Source organism: Balaenoptera physalus (assembly GCF_965194825.1).
Source record: "Balaenoptera physalus genome assembly, chromosome: 5".
Classification (NCBI taxonomy): Eukaryota; Metazoa; Chordata; class Mammalia; order Artiodactyla; family Balaenopteridae; genus Balaenoptera; species Balaenoptera physalus.
In genome coordinates this window covers 48,828,625-48,850,534 of record NC_138884.1, presented here as the reverse complement: position 1 = coordinate 48,850,534, position 21,910 = coordinate 48,828,625, and the positions used below count along the sequence as shown (strand labels likewise).

General features: G+C 36.7%; 1 protein-coding gene across 4 annotated transcripts in view; it reads right to left on the bottom strand.

Moving 5' to 3' along the window:
- CDS1 (CDP-diacylglycerol synthase 1) overlaps positions 1-21,910 on the bottom strand; it is a 70,680-nt gene that overhangs the window by 9,028 nt on the left and 39,742 nt on the right. For 2 of the 4 annotated variants that reach the window (XM_082463258.1, XM_082463259.1), the window contains 6 exons: positions 12,237-12,295; positions 10,419-10,501; positions 8,545-8,632; positions 6,096-6,164; positions 3,139-3,291; positions 1,447-1,566 (listed from right to left, as the gene is read on the bottom strand). In XM_082463258.1, the coding sequence (XP_082319384.1) occupies positions 1,447-1,566; positions 3,139-3,291; positions 6,096-6,164; positions 8,545-8,632; positions 10,419-10,501; positions 12,237-12,295 (572 nt within the window). The remainder of the gene's footprint in view (positions 1-1,446; positions 1,567-3,138; positions 3,292-6,095; positions 6,165-8,544; positions 8,633-10,418; positions 10,502-12,236; positions 12,296-21,910) is intronic. The other 2 variants (XM_082463260.1, XM_082463261.1) reach the window with 2 other exon arrangements.

Here is a 21,910-nt window from a genome sequence, read left to right as displayed (position 1 = left end):
AGTCCATTAAATGGCCAAATTAAGGGAATGGTTAGTAAGTCTCTGCAGATTGACCCTGTATAGATCCATCCACACGTGTCAGGGCCCAGGAAATGGAAATGACTAATTGTCCTTCTCATTTACTCAAGCAGCCTAAAAACCTCTAAAATGCAACAGCGATTATACCTTCATTTCAGACATGAAAAGAAACCTCACCATTCACCAAGAAACCTTGGATTGGAGACCATTAAAGACCATTCTAAACATAACATTTCTGTTTAAAACAACTATTGAAAAACTCTTTGGTTAATTTTTGCCAACACATTTCCTTCCTTCTCTTCCCTACTAACCCAAGCACAATAGAGCCATGGTAACTCCATCCTGCTTTGCTGTTTGCAGCCTTTACAGGCCTCTCGTCTTGCATAGCTATTGCTATGGTTCTTTGTGGATGTGTATTATCTCCCCTGGTAGGTGGTGAGCATCATGAGAACAGGGACAACATCTTGTACACTTTTGTATACTGCATTCCACCTAAGCTAGTATCTTCCCCATTGCAAGTGCTCGCTGAGTTCGCGTATTTATTTCCCTGGCCTCTGGGATCTGGCCACCACTCTCTGTAGTCTGACCGCCTACTCCCTACCATGGCCACAGTTTTCCTCTTCCCCTTCCAGCGGCTAATCTCCTCGACTCCTTTGCACTTGCTGGAACTCCCTTCCTTCGATTTCTCTGCAGGACTCATTCTCTTCCTTTCCTGATATCCCTGCTCAAATGCCACCTCCTGAGAGAAGCCTGCCCTGACCACCCCACCTTCAGTAGCCACTCTCTAACTCCCAATGGCACACATTCAGTCTTAACTTAGTGAAGCCATGTGAGGAGAGTTGAGATAATAGGCCAAATATATCTCACTTTAGGACAATTTAACTTAAACAAAACATAGGGCTAATTTTAAGTATCTGGAACAGGGATCAGCAAACTATGTCCCACAGACCAATTCCAGTGGAAGACTTCAGAACTGAGTAGTTTGCAATATTGCTGCTATTAGCGTACGATTTGGCCCTTTACAGAAAGAGTTTGCTGACCCCTGGTCCAGCAGAATGGACAGTTACATATCCAAAGGCTCTCTTGCACTTCCCTTCACTTGAGACTGTGACAGGACACTAAACTTAGACAATTCATAGCTGGATTCTTGGATGAACACTTGAAGGACCAAGATTCTGTATCTGTCCCAGCACTAAGTGACACATGCCATTTCTAGAAAAGAGGGTGATATAACACTTTAAAATGTATTAACACGGCATGACCAAAACATAACAAGAAAGAATATACTCTGTGAGGCTGACACAAATAGGGTGGAAAAGTTTTTGCCCAGGGGCTTAATGCGGGAGACCAAAAGAGAACCAAATTCCAACTATATTACATTCTCTAATTATATTCTGTAACACTGTAACAAAGAATCTAAACACACACCTTGATTTTGAAAGCTCTTTTGAATCCGCTGGCAAAGAATCCTCCAAATGGGCCAATCAAAGATGCAAATGTGGAAAGAGCAATGCTGTGTATCTGGAAAGGATACAAGCTTACTGTTTCCTAAAGAGGGGAAAAAAAGGAGAGGGGTTGGGGCTAACTGCATGAAAAATGTATTTGAGCACGCCACCTAAACTCAGAGCCATTATATATAAACACTAAGTCAAAGCACATGCCATATTTTTGTTAATTTCACAAACTTTCAAGATCGTAGGAAAATATGTGTAAGCTCTCTTAACCATTCTCTGCTTATTCAGCCAGCACTCCCTATTCCCTCTGTAAGCATACTGAAAGCGCCTGGTGCGCTAAAATCTGATAGGCTACTCTTCTAATTTGTCTAGAAACTTCTACATCACTTGGGTCATAGGCTTACCAAGAATCAGTTAATTTCTGACAATGTTTTTTACCAGTAGCACTTTGTTTTTGTAATTATATAATGTATTTTGTATTTGTATTTTATTTCACTTTAATTTTATAATGACAAATGAGGGAAAAGTTGGTCTTCCTCTGTAAGTTAAATGCTGTGGAAACACCTGAAAATAAAATGCTTAAAAAGACTACCAAAATTAGCATCAGCAAGACAATTATAAAAGATTTGGGGAGGAAACCAAAAACATTGAGAAGGATTCTGCAGTCAAGTTATTTTGTAAATTCTTAGTTCTTACTCCACTTTAAATAAACTGAAACTACAAATTGTAGAGTGCATAATGGGTGTGGTTTAAGAAAGATCACTCCAATCTTTGGACCTGTTCGCAAAGGAACGGCCTTGCCCCAATCAAAGATTAGCAGTATCAAAGAGTTTTACAGCAGATAATAGATGGCTTGGACACTGAAAAAATTCTTGGAATCAATGTACTGAGCCCTCAAGTAGAGAAATAATTTGTTGGTTAACCTCAAAAATTAACTTTAGTTAAAAGTTAAATATTTCAGGGAATTCCCTGGAGGTCCAGTGATTAGGACTTGGCGCTTTCACTGCCAGAGCCCAGGGTTCAATTTCCTGGTCAGGAAACTAAGATCCCACAAGCTGTGTAGCACGGCCAAATAAATAATAAATGTTTCAGATGCATTCATGTGTACACACACACACACACAATTATTTGATTCCCCACTTTAACCAACCACCCACTAGTCGTGGTAGCACAGATCAGCAGGGATCTACTGGACAGCATGTCAACATCCTTCAAGGTTGCCTTTAAATGGCAGCAGTGTGCTTTTGGAAGGGAAACTGATTTTTAGAAACAGCAGCTTTCTGTACTAGTAAAAATCAAGTAATTTTTGAGCTGGTGAATATTAATTAAGTTTTAAATTGAGTCAATTTACACCAGTTACACATGAAACTCATTATAACTCGTTTGATTTGTAGAAATCTAAGAGACATTTAAAAATGTTTTCAAGATAAACTACCACCAGTATTCAAACCATTAGGCAAGTAAGTTTCTAACAGACAACTGGTTTGTGATAGTAATATTCACTTTATATACAAAAAAGGGAAATCACAAGGGGATAGAATATACAATTGATGCCAAGCAGACAGTGATCTGTATTAACAGAGTTAAAAATTCTGCAGAAATCGATCTCTTGCAATAAATGAAGCTTAATCTTTGGGAGGGAGGATCACCACCATGTTTATCTTACCCGTCTCAACAATGCCTTCAAAAAGGGAGGAAGTGAATAACTCTGAAGCTGGAAAAGTTCTGAGGGTTCACATTCTGTAACGAAGGAGTTTACATCACTTCGGTATTCCACTGGGCAGACAAAGTACTGGTATTTGGATAACACGTAAGCGGCCTAAATAACAAAGCAAGCGTTCGTAAAACATTGAATGAAAATATATGTATGTATGTATGTGTGTGTGTGTGTGTGTGTGTGTGTGTGTGTGTGCGCGTGTGTGTATATATATAAAATTTTTTGAACGTATATATGTTATGTGTCAGAAAGGCCAGAAACAGAATGCCAAATTTTCCTCGCATTCACATCCTGCCATGTATTTTCAAAGTTAAATGACCATAACCGATGGAATTAAAAGACTTTAAAAAGCCATTAGAAAACCAAAGTTTTTGGAAATCAGTATGATTATAATCTCAGTGTAACCACAATAAAAAGAGGGAAGGGGAAAGTGAGAAAAAGAAGCCGATTTGAACATTTAGACAAGCATTATAGCAAGGTTTTACTTTTTTTAAGAACACATATTTAAAATGTCAGCAGAAGCTAACAATTATAAAGGTATGGGAGAGTACAGGACTAAAGTTTCTTGCATAAAGGTTATATTGATTTCATCAATTAAAAAAATAAACAGTGATTCAAAATTACTAAGAAAACAGCACAGGTGAAAAACACCATTGTTCTTAACCAACCCAGACAATGTTGACTAAATTATTCTTTCCCTGGACACATCACTGCAATTTTTAAGACGAGCTGTCCTCAGCCATGGAAGAAGATACATAAAAACACAATATCTTATTATAAATTTAAATTGCTAGACAATAGTTCGTTTTCTTTCTTTTACAGACATTCACACCATTATGCTGCTCAAGAATGGTTAATAGAAGTGCAAATATGACACTAGAAATGGATATAAATCGATTTTGCTTCCAAACAACCAGTTTTCTCAAAATTACTTATTAAAAAAATATATAAGCTCCCTCCTCCTTATTTTGTCATGCTTACATTCTTCTAGGATAGCTCTTTATTTTCTTCCAATGATATGGCTGTTCTTGTAGTATTTCTAAATTGTCTTTAATGATACCAGATTCTTGTAGTATTATTTAACTTAATAATCCCTTCTTCGTAATGTATAACCATTGGACAGGACCAGATCCCTTTTCATTATTCTGTTCGTCAGTTATTACCTCATTGATATTCTACCAAATAAACACTGGACTAATTTTTTTAATTCTATTGCAACTTTCATTGAGAATGAACTACACTGATAAACAGGAATTATGGTGGTTTTCCCATCCAGCCTGGCCCATTTCCATTTATTTGTGTATTTGCTCCCTCTCAAAGCTCCAAGTTGTTATTAGTCACTCTATATTTGGCTATAGAATATATTCTAGAACTGTTAGGGACAAGCCTCTTAAAAAATTAAACTTCCTGACAGTAATTTTTTTTGGTATATTTATCTTATATCCAGCCATTTTTCTGTGCCTTTTTTGATTTCTCACAAGACACCTTTGAATAAAAACCTAAATTCCATAATTGTACACTAATTTTTAAAACATTAACAATATCCATTATTCACAGCTAAAAGTAAACATCAATTGTTTTCAACAAGCTTCTTCTGTAAACTGGACTCACAGCAGGAAGCACCCACCAGGCCAAGCAGCTGGCATGTGTTAAAGAGACAGAACTCTTCAATATCATTTGCATTCTCTGCTTTTACTCAAAGCCACCACCCGTCCCAGCACCTGTGCACCCACAAGGCAGAACAGCTGTTAGGAACTACCAAAACACAACAGCAGGTCTCAAGCCTAGCTTTATATGAGAATCAGCTGAGGGAGTTAATTGACCTGGGAGAGGCCTGGGACATAGGTGTTGTGTCGGCTCCCCAGGTGGTTCTGATATGAGGCCAGGATGAGAGTTACTGGGCTATAGAATACAGGCATACCTCATTTTATTGCACTCACTTTATTGTGCTTCACAGGTATTGTGTTTTTCACAAATTGAAGGTCTATGGCAACCCTGCCTCAAAGTCTAATGGCACCATTTTTCCAACTGCAAGACTTCAGTGGCGGAAGTAAACTACAGATGTGGTAAACTAGCAAGAGAATTAGAAGTGGAGCCTGAAGAGGGGAATGAATTGCTGCAATCTCATTATAAAACGTTCACGGATGAGGAGTTACTTCTTATGAATGAGTAAACAAAGTGGTTTCTTGAGATGAACTCTATTCCTGGTGAAGATGCAGTGAAGACTGCTGAAATGACAGCCAAGGATTTAGAATATTACATAAACTCAGTCAATAATTCAGCGGCAGGGTTTGAGAAGACTGACTCCAATTCTGAAAGAAGTTCTACTGAGCAGGGTAAAGTGCCATCAAACAGCCTTGCGTGCTACAGAGAAATCCTTCATGAAAGAAGAGACAATCGATGTGGCAGACCTCCTTGCTGTCTTATTCAAGAGACTGCCTCAGCCACCCCACCTTCAGCAACCACCACCCTGATCAGTCAGCAGCACCAACATCAGGGCAAGACCTCCGCCGGCAAAAAGATTATGGCTCACTGAAGGCTCAGATGGTGGTTAGCATTTTTTAGCCATAAAGTATTTAAAATTAAGGTATGTACACTGGTTTTTTTTTTAGACTTTATCTAGTACACACTTAATAGACTACAGTATAATGTAACTGTAACTTTTATATGCACTGGGAAACCAAAACGTTCACATGACTTGCGTTACAGCAATACTCGCTTTATTGTGGTGGCCTGGAACTGAAGCTGCAATATCTCTGAGGTATGCCTGTGGATTCTGTCTAGTGGGCTTCAGTTAATACATTATTAGCATTTTCTGGTTTAATTCTTTTAGGTTCAGAATAGACTAATAAACTTGCTACCACTTTTCAAAATATAAATAAAATAAAAATCCTAGTGAAACTCACAATGAATCCAAAGATGACTGTGGAAAAGAAACCGCCAATGAATCCTTCCCAAGTCTTTTTAGGAGACAACTGAAAAAGGCCAAATAAAATTAGAAAGAGTTACTGCACTCACAAAACACACAGATACATATGTTCAATAAATTCCCATAATACCTTGTACCTCTCTCCTTCTTTTTTTCGTATTGGAAAGGCTTTGCAACCCTTTTTCCTTCAGTCCATGATGGTGATTTATTTGTGCAAATCTCTCTAGTAGAGTCGAACACATATTAGGCCTTCAGACATCCTACATACTGTGAATATGTTTGTTTCTGTAAATAGCCTCAATTTGCTTTTTTCACTCAAAGGACTATAAACTCTATGCTGAAATAATTGTCCCATGATGTTCATGCTTATATAAACCCCCAGAATAATGTAATAAGGATGAGATATATTCATTCATTCAAAGTATACATGGTTAGTGTTGACCTACTACTGATCAAAAATAGAATGAATATAACAAAACATGGATTCTGCAGCACCCCAGATTTTCATATATTCCCAAATGCCAAGCTTACAACAGTCCTCTTTCTAAAATGGCAAAAAGCTCCATAGCCCTAGGTACAGTATTTGCCTCACAAGTATGCACATATCCTCCCTCCTTTAGTCACTATCTATGTCTTTCTCGATGAAGAAATATATTGGGCTTCTGAGAATACTGGTTGTTTCAGATTCCGGCTATTGTTTATTAGTCCATGGAGCATTCAGGGAGAGAAATCTGGAGGCAAGTCTAGAACTTGGTGAAGCAGGGGCAGGAGAAAAAGATTTAGGAGTCGACAGTGCTAACTGGCTGAGGCGCTCTGTAAGATAAGGACTCAGGACGGGGCCATGATCATCAGGAGATCACTGACGGCCTCTGTGACATTCCTTTCAGTGGATCAATGGGGACAGAAGCCAAATAAATATCAGAGGGAAGTTTCTGAGATAGAAATGGGTGATATGCTAAACTACATGAGCTCTTGTCCTGAAGTTCATAAAGCACCAAGCCTTCCTTTCTTGACCAATCTGACAACAATTCCGCCACAGAGAAGTGACTGATATACACTGTCTCCTAGGATAATTCAGTATTATTGTCATGAAGTAGGAGTTGACTCAAATTCAGAAGTGCCTGCTGATTATTTTAAAGATAGCTCATCGAATTAAATTGACCCATATCATATTGATTTAGGGGTTAACTTGCTTAATTACATCTGCGTATATTATACAACTAATCCAACCTGGTAATTCACTAGAAATTGATGTTCAAAATCAGACAGTGAGATCCTTCTACAGCCTCTGAGGGCTCCTAAGCCAACAACTTCTCAGCTGGTATAAAAGCCTTGACTACTTCACCACTTGCTCTTGTGCTGAAATAAGCTTTAGAGACTTTAGAAATGTATATAGCTTGTTGGCCAGTATCCCCACAGCTCAGCTTAATGCTGTGTGCTGGATGCCTATGTGGGGAAGAATTTAAGGAAGGTGTTTTTGAAGGACAGGCTGTCCACGCACTCCTCTAGGAATGATAAACTATCCTTACATCGCTCTGAACAAAACAGGTTTTCTATCTGAACAATTGTCTCAGTCCCTCCATAAATGCCTTCATGTGATAACATCAAAATAGCCAATTAATGCATTTGTCAGAATGTTATAAAAGACTTTGCCCAATATCTGAACTGAGTGAATCCTATATGTAGCCCCAACGTGAAAAGCTTTTTTATTTTTATTTTTAAAAGAAGAAATCACTTCTAGAAAAAGGTCTGTTTTTCCAGGAGGAGTTGGTTTCTTTCTTTCTTTCCCAAGATGGGAACTGTATAAATTACTTCATTTTCTTCTTTGCCTCCATTGACTGTGAACAGAACCAAATCTAAGGCAAAACCACAGGGTCTCCTCATGTGTACTTTCCTGTCCCTTATCTTCACTTTTCCTTATCACTTGCATCATTCATCAGTGTTTTACTGTAGGACCTCAAATTTTTTTTTTAAAACAAATTTGGGTATAAAAGTCTTACAAATGGACATGAGTATGTGACGATGGTATAATATACACTCTCAAACAATCTGGTGAAGGAGGAGATAAATGAGATGGCTTGAGAGGAAAGCAGAGTCAAGGACAGGCCTGTTTAGAGGGTTGTTGGGAAGCAGAATAAAGAACCGCGCGACAGCCAAGGGAAAGAAACCAGCAAAAAGATGACATGAGCCTTCATGGGAGAGGGGAAATGACCGAGAAGCCAAGAGAATACCTGATGAAGAACCCAGATGGAATCACTGGGAAATACAGATCACTGCCTCTGCACCGTGGCTGCTGAGGGCAACTAAGGAAAATCAAAGCACCTCGGAAGTCAAAAATGTGCAACAGCGCCAAATTGTTGGGAATTTCTCCAGTGGCTAATCTTTTAGGTTACGGTCAGGGTTTGCTTGTGGTATTTTTCCATTACCTTAATTAATGGAGTTCTTCCAAAAAAAAATCCAAAAAGGTAAGCAGTTATGTCATTGCAAATAACACTTGATATTGGAACAAGGAACCTTAAAAAAAAAAAAAAAAAGCAGAAAAAAGTCCATATGATTAAGTGGCAACTATTTCTACAGGTTATGACTCATAATGAACCAATGCAATAACCCTTTGGATTACATTGCAGCCTAGCCCAGAACATAGCATGTACTAAAAGATTAATTAATAGACACAATAAATACCAGCCAAATTTGCCCATTTAGCAATTAAGCAGAGCAAAATCTATAAACATACGAGAAGAACATTGCTAATGAAAATATTCAATAATCAACTTAACTTTAAAATTAAACAATCAATTTCTATAGCTATGGACTTTCAAATTTCAGTTTTATGAGGAATGCCAACCTAAAACTGTCACTCGCCATCTGGCTCTACAAGGATTAGGTCACTAGCCACTGCAGTCGCTGACCTCCAACACACCCTGAAAGGAGTTCAGGGCGGAGATCAGGAATGGGGCACTGTGTGCTCTGGGAAAAAACTGGCAGAACAGGCCTTCAGAGAGTTAGATATTTTTGGAAGATGATTTTATGAGCCCCATTTCTTACATCTTCTCATATCTAGAAAAGCGCTAAAATCATTAACGGAGGCGTCTGCTCCTCGTGACCAGCAGCAACCTTCTGCCAAAATGTGTGCTTGATGGCACGTGCCCCCTTCACTAAAACCGTGTATTACTGACCTCCCCTCCGACCTCTCCGCAGCAGTCCCTCAGAGCTATCTGAGACGCTGTCTCCCAGGCTATAGTCCTCATTTGGCTCCAAATAAAACTTAACTCACAACGCTCATGTTGTGCATTTTTTTCAGTTGACAGGAACAAGTTACAATGGTATAGAGAATTTTTTAAAAACAGCCTTTCAAAAGAGAAACGAGTCATTTGTTCAGACAGAGTATAATCTGATAAACTTACACCAAGCTCTTAATACAAACTCTTTCAGGAAAAATTATCAATTTTAATACTATCTTAGCCTGTAGTTGCATTAAACCCTACCAACTGTACAGAACCTACTAATTTCAGTAACTGCTTCCCATCAACTAAAAGTCTGCATATGGAAGACGATCTTAAAATGATTCCAGTTGTTTACACACACATACATATCTTGGTTAAAAAAACACAAACCTGTCAAGGGAACAAATTTATCTTGAATAAACCCATCAATTATAGAAGATTTTAATTACTGTATTTTAAAAGAATGTGGAGAAAATATAGTCAGATTTCTTAAAATCTTAAGTTTTTCTCCACTCTTATTTTTAATTTATAATAACTGTTACAATTTAAGCTAATTTTTAACTAATAAAAATGCTTTCTGAATCTGCAACCCACTGCTTATATAGCAAGTAACTCCAAATACCCGAAATCTGGACACCAACTCCTATTATAAAGGCAGAGTAGAACTTACCCAACTTTCACATTGTTTGCTAAAAAGCAAACTTTCCCTTTTTTCTTTTTTTCTTTTTTTTTTGCATCCCACATAAACAATACACTCTCTTTAAACGCAATTCTTTGTTTTTTAAAAAAAAGTCATATTAAGGTGTAGTAACACCTGAAAATGTAATTAATTGTTTGGCGCTTTTATGAGGACTTCCTGCATTTTATTTGAAACCCGAATAAGGAAGTTTTCCAGTTGTTAACAAAGCATTTGTCTTCAGTTGTCAAACAGTAAGCAAAACTCAGTGAGCTATTTTAATGGAATAGAGCAACAACAAATAGTACATTTTAGTAGAAATCTGTAAGACATTGTCCAATGTAAGAGCTTTAAAAGTGCTATGACTTAAATATAAAGCAGCATAATACTGTCCCCTTACCATATCATGCCTTCAAACAGATTTTGGATGACAAGATGTGACTGAGTAACTGTTATCAGTAAAGTGACATGAGTCCATGCGAACTGTTAATAGCACAACAATACAACAATTAGTGAACACAACGGATCAATGCAGCCCACGAAGCAATTTTGAAAGACAAATTTCTAGCATGACTGTTGGTCACATTTCATATGATAAGGTCATACAAAATAAATGCCGTTAGTAAATTACATTCATTTGGGTGGCTACTGAGATCTGAAAACCATGAACACATTTAACAAAGTAACCTTAATTTATACACAAATGGAATGTTAATAATACTGAGATACACTACTAAGTTTAAAAAAGACATATTAAAAAATAAACCATAATCTTGAATCATGAGATTAAAATGATAATGAGAAGTTTATGGTGTTGCTATGGCATTTAGATAGGAGCTAAAACTCTACTCTGGCTGCATTCTCTAGTTACTAGAAATGCTAAAAACGATTTTTCTCTGAGTTCACTATGGTACCATTTTCCCATAAAGAGTTATTTCTAACTTCAAATGATTCAAACCAGCAGGGATCAATTGCCCTTAAACTCAATCTTTTCATACTTGAAAGTTGATCTTCACAGCTCTGTGCAATGACAGTACTCCATTTCAGATTTTCAAAGGCCTCTGTGTTTCATCAATTCCATCTAGCCTGAGAGATGGCCACTTTAACTACTTTTAGTATCATTAGTATGAGCAAATTGTGAACAAAATGCGCTAATATTCCTATGTACTAGTCTCATAATTTTTATTGGAAGTTACGACTTTTCAAAATTCTTAGGATTTTGATTTATTCAAAATAAACCTATTTTCCATTTCAGCAAAAAATACATTATATTGGTTGGTTTTTTTTTAAATTTTCATCTGCTTAAACAATCCAATTCTCTTCTACCCTGATTGCTTCCAAATGCATAAATGATTTTTTTCCAATAGGAACCATTTATATTTTCATAGCAGATTCTATTATTTCTAATTTGTCTTGATGGTTTCTAGATTTTCACTGAGAATTTCACTCTTCCCTCTCAAGACCCCCAGAAATTAGAAATGTAGGAAATACTACAATTTCCCAGCTATGGCGCTCAGCAGGATGTCTTAATGGGAAAAAGCACAGCATGAAAAATAGGAAATATACCCCAAATCCAAAACAAGCCTTACTAATACATGAATTCACAGATCTAAATACTACATTTTGCATTTTACAGTCTTATAATTAGCTACTTTTAAGGAAATAGGAGAAGGTCATCATGTACAATGATAAACTTCATAAAACACTGAACACTGTTCAATGATACACTGAATGAAATATCTTTGGCCACAAAGAATCATGTGACTGTATAACTAACCAAGCTGTTATAACTGTATAACAGCTGCCAAGAAAATGTAAGCTCTGTTCCCCTTATGCCCAGGCTAAGAGCAAGTAAACATAGCTACTTTCCATACAAAAAAGATGGTAGATGTTTCCAAGACTTACTAACTGTTCAGGAGACTGTGGAAACACCTCAAATTTCTACAAATTTAGGGAACCCAAATACTTGAATTTAACTTTACAGCCTTTGAAAATATTCAAAGAAAAAGTTTTTAGGAAAACTTTGGAAACAGTTAAAATTTTTAAATCCTCAAAAAATTTTCAGCTTCAAATTTTATATATAATAGTAATCCAAAATTCAAATATCCCTCACATTTAGGCAACTAGCAGATTAGATTATATCCTCTCACTATAGAAAAAAATAAAGGTGAAGGTTTTTATTACATATAGTGACTACAGAATAATGGTTAATACACACCATATAAAACTGCAGACGATAATGTTTCTTCACCAAGCTCAGCACAAACATGCAGAAACCTGTTCAAGAACAAAAAAACATGGCTTGTATAATTTGTTACAAAGTTTAAGATTCACTGAGCTCATATAAGCCAAATTTCTATACCACATCTAGCTATACTTTAGCTACTCACTCATACGCTCTCTCTCCTGCTCTTCTATTAAGCATTTAAATAAAAGTTTCTCGAGGGAAATGATCCTGTATTCTCCAAAATGCCTAATATAGTCTGTGGCATAAATTCAATAAACATCTCCTGCATTAATTAAGTGAATTAGTCCCTTGCTAATGTGTGGACATGGAAAAACAGATCCTGAATTTCAGTTCACTAAAATTTATTTGCTAGTCAATCCATCAAATGTCTGTGTAGAATGTTTCAATCTCTATATAATATAAAAATTAATAATAATTATTATGGCAGCTGACATCTACTGAACACTTACTGTGTTCCAGGCTCTTGTCTAAGCATTTGATAAGCATTAACTCATTTAACCCTTCCAACCTTCCTATGATGTAGGTACCTATTATCATCTCCAATTTACAGATGAAGAAAAATACACAAAGGACTTTATTAATTTACTGGGGATCACGGGGCTAGAAAAGAGTTAAACCCTTAGATCCTAATGACTCTCAAGAGTCTCGTGGTTCCATAAACTATCATCAGCAAGATTCAGGTTAAGAGTGATTTGAAATTTCTCAGACCCATGTTATAATAATTACAGTAAAACATAATACTCTTAATAATTTCATGATGTACAAACAGTATTTGTGTTTCTGTTTATATCCTACAAATTTATTACCATAAAATTTTACTAAATAAAAATTCTACCTAATGAAATGAAATCTAATAATTATATACTAAATAATGGGAGGCAATATGAAGCACTTTTTGCCTAATATATCAGTAAAGTTCTAAAGATAATTTTTTTTTACAGAAGTAGATACTGGAAATGCATAAGCCAAGTTTAATTTCAGCTAAACAGCTACCCATGCATTCTGTTCTGCAATATCTTTAGAGAGTTCTCTAAGATAGAAAACGAACTGTCACCTAATCTATCCCATATGAAATAAGTACTAGACTTTGTATATCTAAGTTATACTGACCAAGGCAATTCTACCCACTAGAGTAAGCAAGGTTGATACTACTCTGACCAGAGCAAAGAATCAAACAGCAGCTGCTGGCAGCTATTTTTTGATGACCGATTTGTAATGTCAGTGTAAAGGATGATGATAAAGGAAGAGAATGCACACTGGCTCCCAGATCCTACCTCACCTCTTATTTGTCACCTATAGAATCTAACTGACTGAACTGCAAAAGAAATATGGAAACATTCTCTGAGTAGAGGCAAACTGACAGCCATATGTCACTTTCTTGAGAAAAAGAAAGGAAGCAAGGTGGGGCAGGGGGAGATTAAAACATGGAATTCATGGCACTGAAATTACCAGTAGCATAAAAGACCTCTTTAAAAATCATTGCCTTTAAATTTCTCTTCAATAGCAGGTAGATTTATTTTTTGGCTTAAGGAATAATGAAATTTCTATGCTGCTTTATGCCATTGGTCCATGGTTAAAGGTGAATGTAGATTGGCCTTGGTTCAGAGGCTAATGGGGTAAAAGCAAAGCAGAGGCAAGACAGATGCCTCTGGAACCTCCCCTTCTGTCCAAACGGACCTCTCTGGCTCTCCCAGCGCAGCCTCGGGAACCTCTCAACATCATTAACTATGAATTACCTCTTCACAAATACTAGTACAACACGTTTGGTGTGTCTCTTTCTTGAAATTATATAATACCATTCACCCTTAAGCATTTCTTCAAATAAAATAACCAGCAGACTTATTCAATACTTTCCTAATGATGATTTCTATCCAGGACAGTCTTGGCAACTCACTTTTACCTGATCCAATTTCACTGTTACATCAACCAGCAGCAATGCAGCTGTTTAGCGTGCTCTAATAAAGGATATAATTATCTGACTCCTAGATACATTAAAAGAATACAGTTCTCTGAATGTGGAAGAGGAGGATGTAAAGTGTTTTCCTAGCATATCTAAGGTTAAATATTATTTTCAAAGAAAAAGAATCCAAGAAAGAAACATAAGTTTACTTCTTCATTCACAACCATCTAGCTATGTGTATATTTTATGTATAACCATGTAAAAATACATACATGCTATATTTCAATAAATCTATGGAAAGGATAACTTTATACATTTAGATCCATAGTTTTACTTTTTCCCCAATTAACAAAGAACATTTGTACGGTTATATTTCCAACTAAAATCATAGGATTTGGGCTTCCCTGGTGGCGCAGTGGTTAAGAATCTGCCTGCCAATGCAGGGGACACGGGTTCGAGCCCTGGTCTGGGAAGATCCCACATGCCGCGGAGCAACTAAGCCCGTGAGCCACAACTACTGAGCCTGCGTGTCTGGAGCTTGTGCTCCGCAACAAGAGAGGCCGCGACAGTGAGAGGCCCGCGCACCGCGATGAAGAGTGGCCCCCGCTTGCCGGAACTAGAGAAAGCCCTCGCACGGAAACGAAGACCCAACACAGCCGAAAATAAATAAATAAATTTTAAAAAAATCATAGGATTTGTTACAGTATTGTAAACAAAAGTATTCATTGAAAAAGTTTCCTAACATACAGTTCTTGATATACAATTATGTTTAGTTACACTTACTGATCACCATTTATATAAACAGCACTGTGCTGTCCATGCAAAGATGTGTATATCCCGTTGCCCAGTATCAAGGAGTTCCCAGGTGGTTAGGGAGAGCCAGTTACCCAATAGATTACAGACAATTATATTCAAAAAGAACAAAAAAGAATGAGATTTCTAAAGCAGTCAGGAGAAGTGAAGGGAAAAAAAAGACATTGAAAAGTCCAAAAGATGGGATAGAGGAAATTTCCGAAAAAATGGACAATCAAAAAATATTCATGGAGCACTTTAGATGCACCAGACACAAGATACAAAAAAATGGATAAGATAGTCATTCCACTCAAGGAGCTCATAATCTAGTTGAAGAGACAGGAAGATATAAAGAAATAATCAAGTTATTTTTAAAATTTCTTATTGGTGATTAACCAATTCAGTAAACACATGCTGTCCTTAACTCAAAAAACAAACTAAGATGGACCCAGGATTAAATACTGGAGCTTACTGACTCATCCTTTACTCTTTCACATGGCTGTATTTTTCATTACACTCCCCTAACTAATCAAACTCCAAAACATTTCAAACATCATGTTCAACAAATTCAGAAGCACACTGCATTATGTGTGCCCATATTCAGCCACTAGAATACAACTGAGTTGTTTTAAAAAAGTTTGAACATGCACTGTAGAAATTCACACAAACCAACCATTATATTAGCTAAGATAGAGAAAAGTTTTCTCTTAATCTGCATGGTGAGTTTAAGGTATAGAACAAGACTGATATGTGTATAGATTCTAATCATCTTAATTTAAAAACTGTAAGTGGTTTTGAAGATACAGTCCTTTATGAACAGTTGTTTGTGACATCTTTCAAAGATTTCATCAACATCCTTTGAGATAAAAGATATTCAGGATATTTGGGAAAAAATTCTTAATCATGCATTAATTTTAGCTATAATTTAATCTTATATGTCCATTGATTTTTCTTGAATTCAAAGTATTATATTCAAGTCATAACTTACCCTTATGGGTTTTTAAAAAGAAGTCAAAACAGTTAGCCATGCACAAATACAAGCAAAAACAAAACAAAACAAAAAAAACAAAGCACTAAACTTAATACGCCTTTAATATGCCTATCACTGGTTGGATAAAGAGATCTTAAGGTGATGATATTAAGGGTCCAACATCTTAAGCTTATTCACCCATCATTACTAGACATGTAATCACATAGTTGCTCTGGTTTCTAAAGAGCCCCAAATCCAAGGCACCAAGATCTTTTTAAAATATATCGAGACTCTAGAGAAAATGTTGTTCCTATAATTTTCTTTTTGCTATCACTCAAATTCATTTTACAACAAAATTATCTAAGTGTCAGAATGACTTCCAGGTCCTAGTCAGTGAGTCATCTGGTATAATATTAAACAAGTCATTTAATGTGGTGGGCCTTGGTGAGTGGGTCAGACCTGGATATACATACGTTTTATTTTAATAAAATTCAACGTCAATGAAAGAGCTTGCATTGTCTCTGCTTTTTAAATCTGCTAAGACCTATAAAAGTCATTTGACCACTGCAGAACTAAAATTTGGACAGGACCCTTGGAATGCTGTTTAACGAGAAGAATTCCAGAGATTTTTATCAGCATAATTTGAGAGAAAGGTACAAATATCTCAACAGAGCACACTTTCTATTTCCTCACTCCTGTTTTAAAGTCTACCTTCATTTGCCAGACTAAGCTCATGAATGTTGCTAATCACTTCAAGAATCACCAGTAAGGCCTCAAGACCCAAAAACCAAAACACTGATGCTGAAAAAAAATCTCTCTAAAAAGCACTGTGCGTGGATGTACATGTTCTCAGCCTCTTGATCATTCATCTAGTATATGTGTGTTGGGAACCTAAATGCCAGGCCCTGTGCTAGGCACTGGAAATTAAAAACACAAGAGAAACACAAAGTGAGTGCTTATGGTCGTTTAACAGGACCATATTTAGGACACATATAAAATGATAACAGATATAGAATACTATGAATAATTTATATTGGAAGTTTCATCTCTTATCCCAGTAGCTCCTAGCTTACTACAAAGTTGTGTTTTACAGAAACAGACTCACAGACATAAAAAAAAAACTTACAGTTACCAAAGGGGAAAAGCGGTGGGGAAGGGATAAATTAGGATTTGGGGGTTAGCAGATGCAATCTATAAAATATATATAAAATAGATAAACAACAAGGGCCAAATGTATAACACAGGGAACTATATTCAATACCCTGTAATAAACCAAAATGGAAAAGAACATGAAAAAGAATTTATATATATGAATCACTTTGATGTATACCAGAAACTAACTCAACATTGTAAATCAACTATACTTTAAAAAAAAAAAAAAGTTGTGCTTTAAAAATACATTTGTAAGACTGTAATAATGTCAATATCCTGGTGGGATCTTACACTGTAATTTTTCAAAATATTACCATTGGTGGAAACTAGGCAAAGTGCATAAGGGATTCTCTATTATTTCTTAAAACTACATGGAAATACATAATTATCTCAACAAAAAGTACATTTCAAGCCAATAATTTGGGATACAAAAGCAATTTTTCATAGACTATCATAAATAGCAGTTGGTTTCTAAGATCAGCCCACAGTATTTTAATTTTCTTAAAAGAATTTTTTGGCCATGCCACGGAGCATGTGGGATCTTAGTTCCCCAACCAGGGATTGAACACCCGCTCCCTGCAGTGGGAGCTCGGAGTCTTAACCACTGGACCGCCAGGGAAGTCCCGTAATTTTTTAAAATTTATAACCCTCTTGGTATTAAATATAAACCTCAGGCAAGGCCTACATTATATTTAGTATGAATTAGAGCAACAGGTTCCTATCTTGTCACCCTATTAACGTTACCCAACTCATCCTTCATTTAATTACAAATCTGGTTATATCATCTCTTAGCTTAAAATCCTCCAGTGGTTCTCCTGGGATAAAGCCCAAACTCTTCCCACAATACACAAAGCTTCTCAAGATGGGGCTCCTGCCTACCTCTGCAACCTTCACTGCCTCTCACTGGTCCCGAACGTGCCACCCTCTCTCGTTCTCAAGACTGTACAGCTGTTTCCTCCTCCTGGAATGCCCTTTCCTACTGTCCACCTGGCAAACACCTGCTTGTTCTTTGCTTCTCACGACACCTGTCATCTCTTCTTCAAGGTGTTCTATGGCCTTCCCACCCCAGCAAAGCAAGGCCCTCCTTCCCCTTCTTTATGCTCTTAGAGGTCCTTGTTCACATTCCAGCAATGAAGTAGGGGACATGTGTCTCAGCAGTTGCAAGACCCTGGAAGGCACGCTACCAGCCTATTTCCCTTTGTATCCTCAACACCATGTACAGTACTGGCACTTGGAAAGCACTCAAATGTTTGTTGAAAGAACAACACTGATGACTTTCAATAAGCTTCCATGATTCTATAAAAGAGCAAGTGGTAGCTATGTCCATGGTGGAAATCAGTTAGAAAAGAGAAGAAATACTGATTCTGTTTTATAAAAGTAGAGTCAGAAATTTTAGGGAATGAAGAAACAATGACTGAAAAGGGTTGGTTGGGAGGCTATCATGTATACAATGTTATAAAAAGAAACAAGAAAGAAAATAAATTACATCGTCTTTACCCTCTCAATTGAGAAGTTCAAGTATAAGTTAGAGCAAATGCAAAGCAAGGAAACAGTAGTTGCCTTATTTTCTGACACGCTACCCATCAGATTTTGCTGTATTCACATCAACACAGATGTAACTGCAGATACGGAAAATGTGAGATAAGTTTAGATGTGCCAATATAAAACACAAATAAGCTATATCAAGTGGGAAAAAAACAGGTGCAGGATGGTCTGCTCTCATTTGTGTACAAAAATGAGGGAAGGAGGATATAAACATATAAGCTTGAATACTCAAATAATGTCTGAATAGTGGTAGGAAGCCCCTGCAAAGAGTAAGTAAGGCTCTGAGTGAGGAGGGAGATATCACGGAATACTCCTTTTCAGCCCGAATTTTTACTGTGGGAACGTATTATGTTTTCATTTTTAAAAACTAGTTTTAAAAAACCATCCTAGGTAAGGACTCTTGAGATGCTTGGCTTTTGGCGCCCTCCCTATTCAGAACTCAGGCGTGGTGCTGAGAGAGCCAAGCCCCATGGAGAGCGCACACTCGGGTGCCCGGGTCTCCAGCCAGCACTAACCGTGCCCGTGAGAGTGAGCCACCTTGGACGTCTAGTCCACTTAGGACACACATGACCAGCACTACCGCCATCTGACTGCAACTGGAGGGGAGGCCCTAAGTTAGAACTGCCCAGTGAAGCGCAGTCAATCCACAGGACCAGGAGAAAAAGATTAGTTGTTGTTTTAAGCCAAGGGAAAAATAAAATACTAATCAAGGATTTCTGTTTTTAAATGGCCGATTGTTCATGTATTACATTTCTTTCTCTTCCGTCCTGGTAGCCCACTAAATCATGTCAAAAGAAATTAAGGCAAAAACCTACAGAGCAAAGAGAATTGAAGAAATGTCAAGGAAAAAAGAAGAAAAATGGCTACAAAATTTGGAAGCTGGAAAACCGACTGGATGACTTTCAGCAGATCTGAGAAATCAGGGACAAGTACAAGTATTTTCTAGAGAAAACTGAACAGGAAAGACTCACTGGAAGGCAAGGTTAAGGCTTGGGCTTCTAAACTAGTGGACTAAGTACAAGTCTACTACTAGTAAGTGGAACCCTAGCCAAAGCAGTCAACTGTGAGAACAGAACAAAGATATTATTAGAAATGTATGAACATAAAACATTTACCTTCTAAGCACATTTCATAGGAAACTATTAGAGGCTATGCTGCAGCAGAATGAGGGTGTTATCCTAGAAATTGGAAGACACAGGAAAAGCCAAACCATGAGGGGACAGCTGACGGCAGGCCTACAAGCAGCCAGTCCAAACAGGAACGGGAGCCCAGACGCCCCTGGGATAAAGGTCACCAGGAAAACGGGAACTAATCAACTCTCTGATTTCTGTGAACATCTGAAAAAATGACCAACAGACATGGGACAGACTCAAAAGGAAAATTAAGGATTCCTACACAGAAATTTATGAAGGTGGAAAAGAAAAGGTAAAGAGCAGCTATTAAGGGCAGGAAAAGCAAAAAGTTGTAAAAGAATGGAAATGTAATCAAAGATACTATTTGGCTCTATAGGAAGTGATACTTTAGGTACCTATTTAATAATATAAATAATGACAATAAAAAACTGAGTATGGAGAAGAGAGAGAGGTTATTACAGGAAGTCAATAGATAATGCCTAAATAAATTAAGATATAGGCATATTACTTAGAAAAATGAAAACAATCTGCAAGTGTTGGGGTGCAGGGTTATTGTTTACATTAACAATAACATTATCAGATTCTTTTGACATTAGCAGATTTTTAAACTAATGGACATATGTTAATGATTTATATTTTAATTAATCACAATTTTACTATTAAGTAATTGTAAGAATAATTATATACGAAATAAAGTTATTGTTATTACAGACACTTTTCTTGCTAATAAGAAGTCTTGCCAGTAAAAATAGACTAAGAAGGTACAGTATGCTTCTCTCCTGTAATAGTAAAGAATCCATCCCAGAATTTACCTTACATTTAACAAAATGAATCAAATGTGTTTGTTTGGTAAGAGAAACTATGCAAAGTTTCTCTCTACCATGAAAAAAAGTGTCACAGATGAGGTTAATGAACATAAAATCAGAGTCAAGCATATTATTCTCCAAAATTTTAGCTGTTAGCAGTCATAATTAATCTCTCTATAATCATGATTCTTCTAAACAGATTAGAATTTAAAATGAAATAACTACCTTAGAATGGATAACTTCTTTTGCCCTTGAAAGAACAAAAATACTTTTCAATATCTATTTCCAAGAATGAAGATATCTACATTCAATATCTATTTCCAAGAATGTATTTTAGACATATCATTTATAATTTAAAAAAATTAAGTAATGGACTGAGAAAACTGGACTTAACAAAAAACCTGAATGTAAAACAGGCAATTTCTTCGGAAAATGTAGGTTCCCCTGCCCCAAAATTGATTCTCTGAAAATTACCATTATCATTTCAGATTGTATTTCATTCTCTGGCTTCCTAGAATCAGAAATAAAATAGAGACCAAGATCTGCCGGGGTGTTTATTAAAATTGAACACCATGAAAAAGATCATAATTACTGAATATAAATGACATACTTTTAAAGGACTGGACATTCTTCCCCACATACTCTGTATATTTTTTTGTTTAATGAGAAATGGAAGTCATCCATAGTGTATTCAGTTTCCAAAATTGTATTAACTGGAGAAGAATTTATTTATGAGAAACTCCTAACAGCTAAAACAGTAACTATTAAAAGCTAAAGTGAAAACTCACATATAAATTTCATTTCCTCCTTTAAAAATGGAAATAATGATAATGATAAATACTTAAATAGTACCAGGTACTGTTCTAAGTGCTTGACAAAGAAACTGAGGCACAGGTAAATTAATTAAATTTCCCAAAGTTTATTCAGCTAGTAAGTGGTGGAACCAGGATTCATACTGGCAATCTGATTTTTAAACAGCACATATCTAAATCAATTTCTTAGAAATGTCTTTTATGATTTGTAAACTTTAATGGAAAACAAATCTATTAATTCTAATGTTATCCTAAGTATCTGATTTTTTTTTTCCATAGGATTTAATTTATTTATTTTCATTTATGGCTGTGTTGGGTCTTCGATTCTGTACGAGGGCTTTCTCTAGTTGTGGCAAGCGGGGGCCACTCTTCATCGCGGTGCGCGGGCCTCTCACTATGTGGCCTCTCTTGTTGCGGAGCACAGGCTCCAGACGCGCAGGCTCAGTAGTTGTAGCGCGCAAGCCCAGTTGCTCCGCGGCATGTGGGATCTTCCCAGACCAGGGCTCGAACCCGTGTCCCCTGCATTGGCAGGCA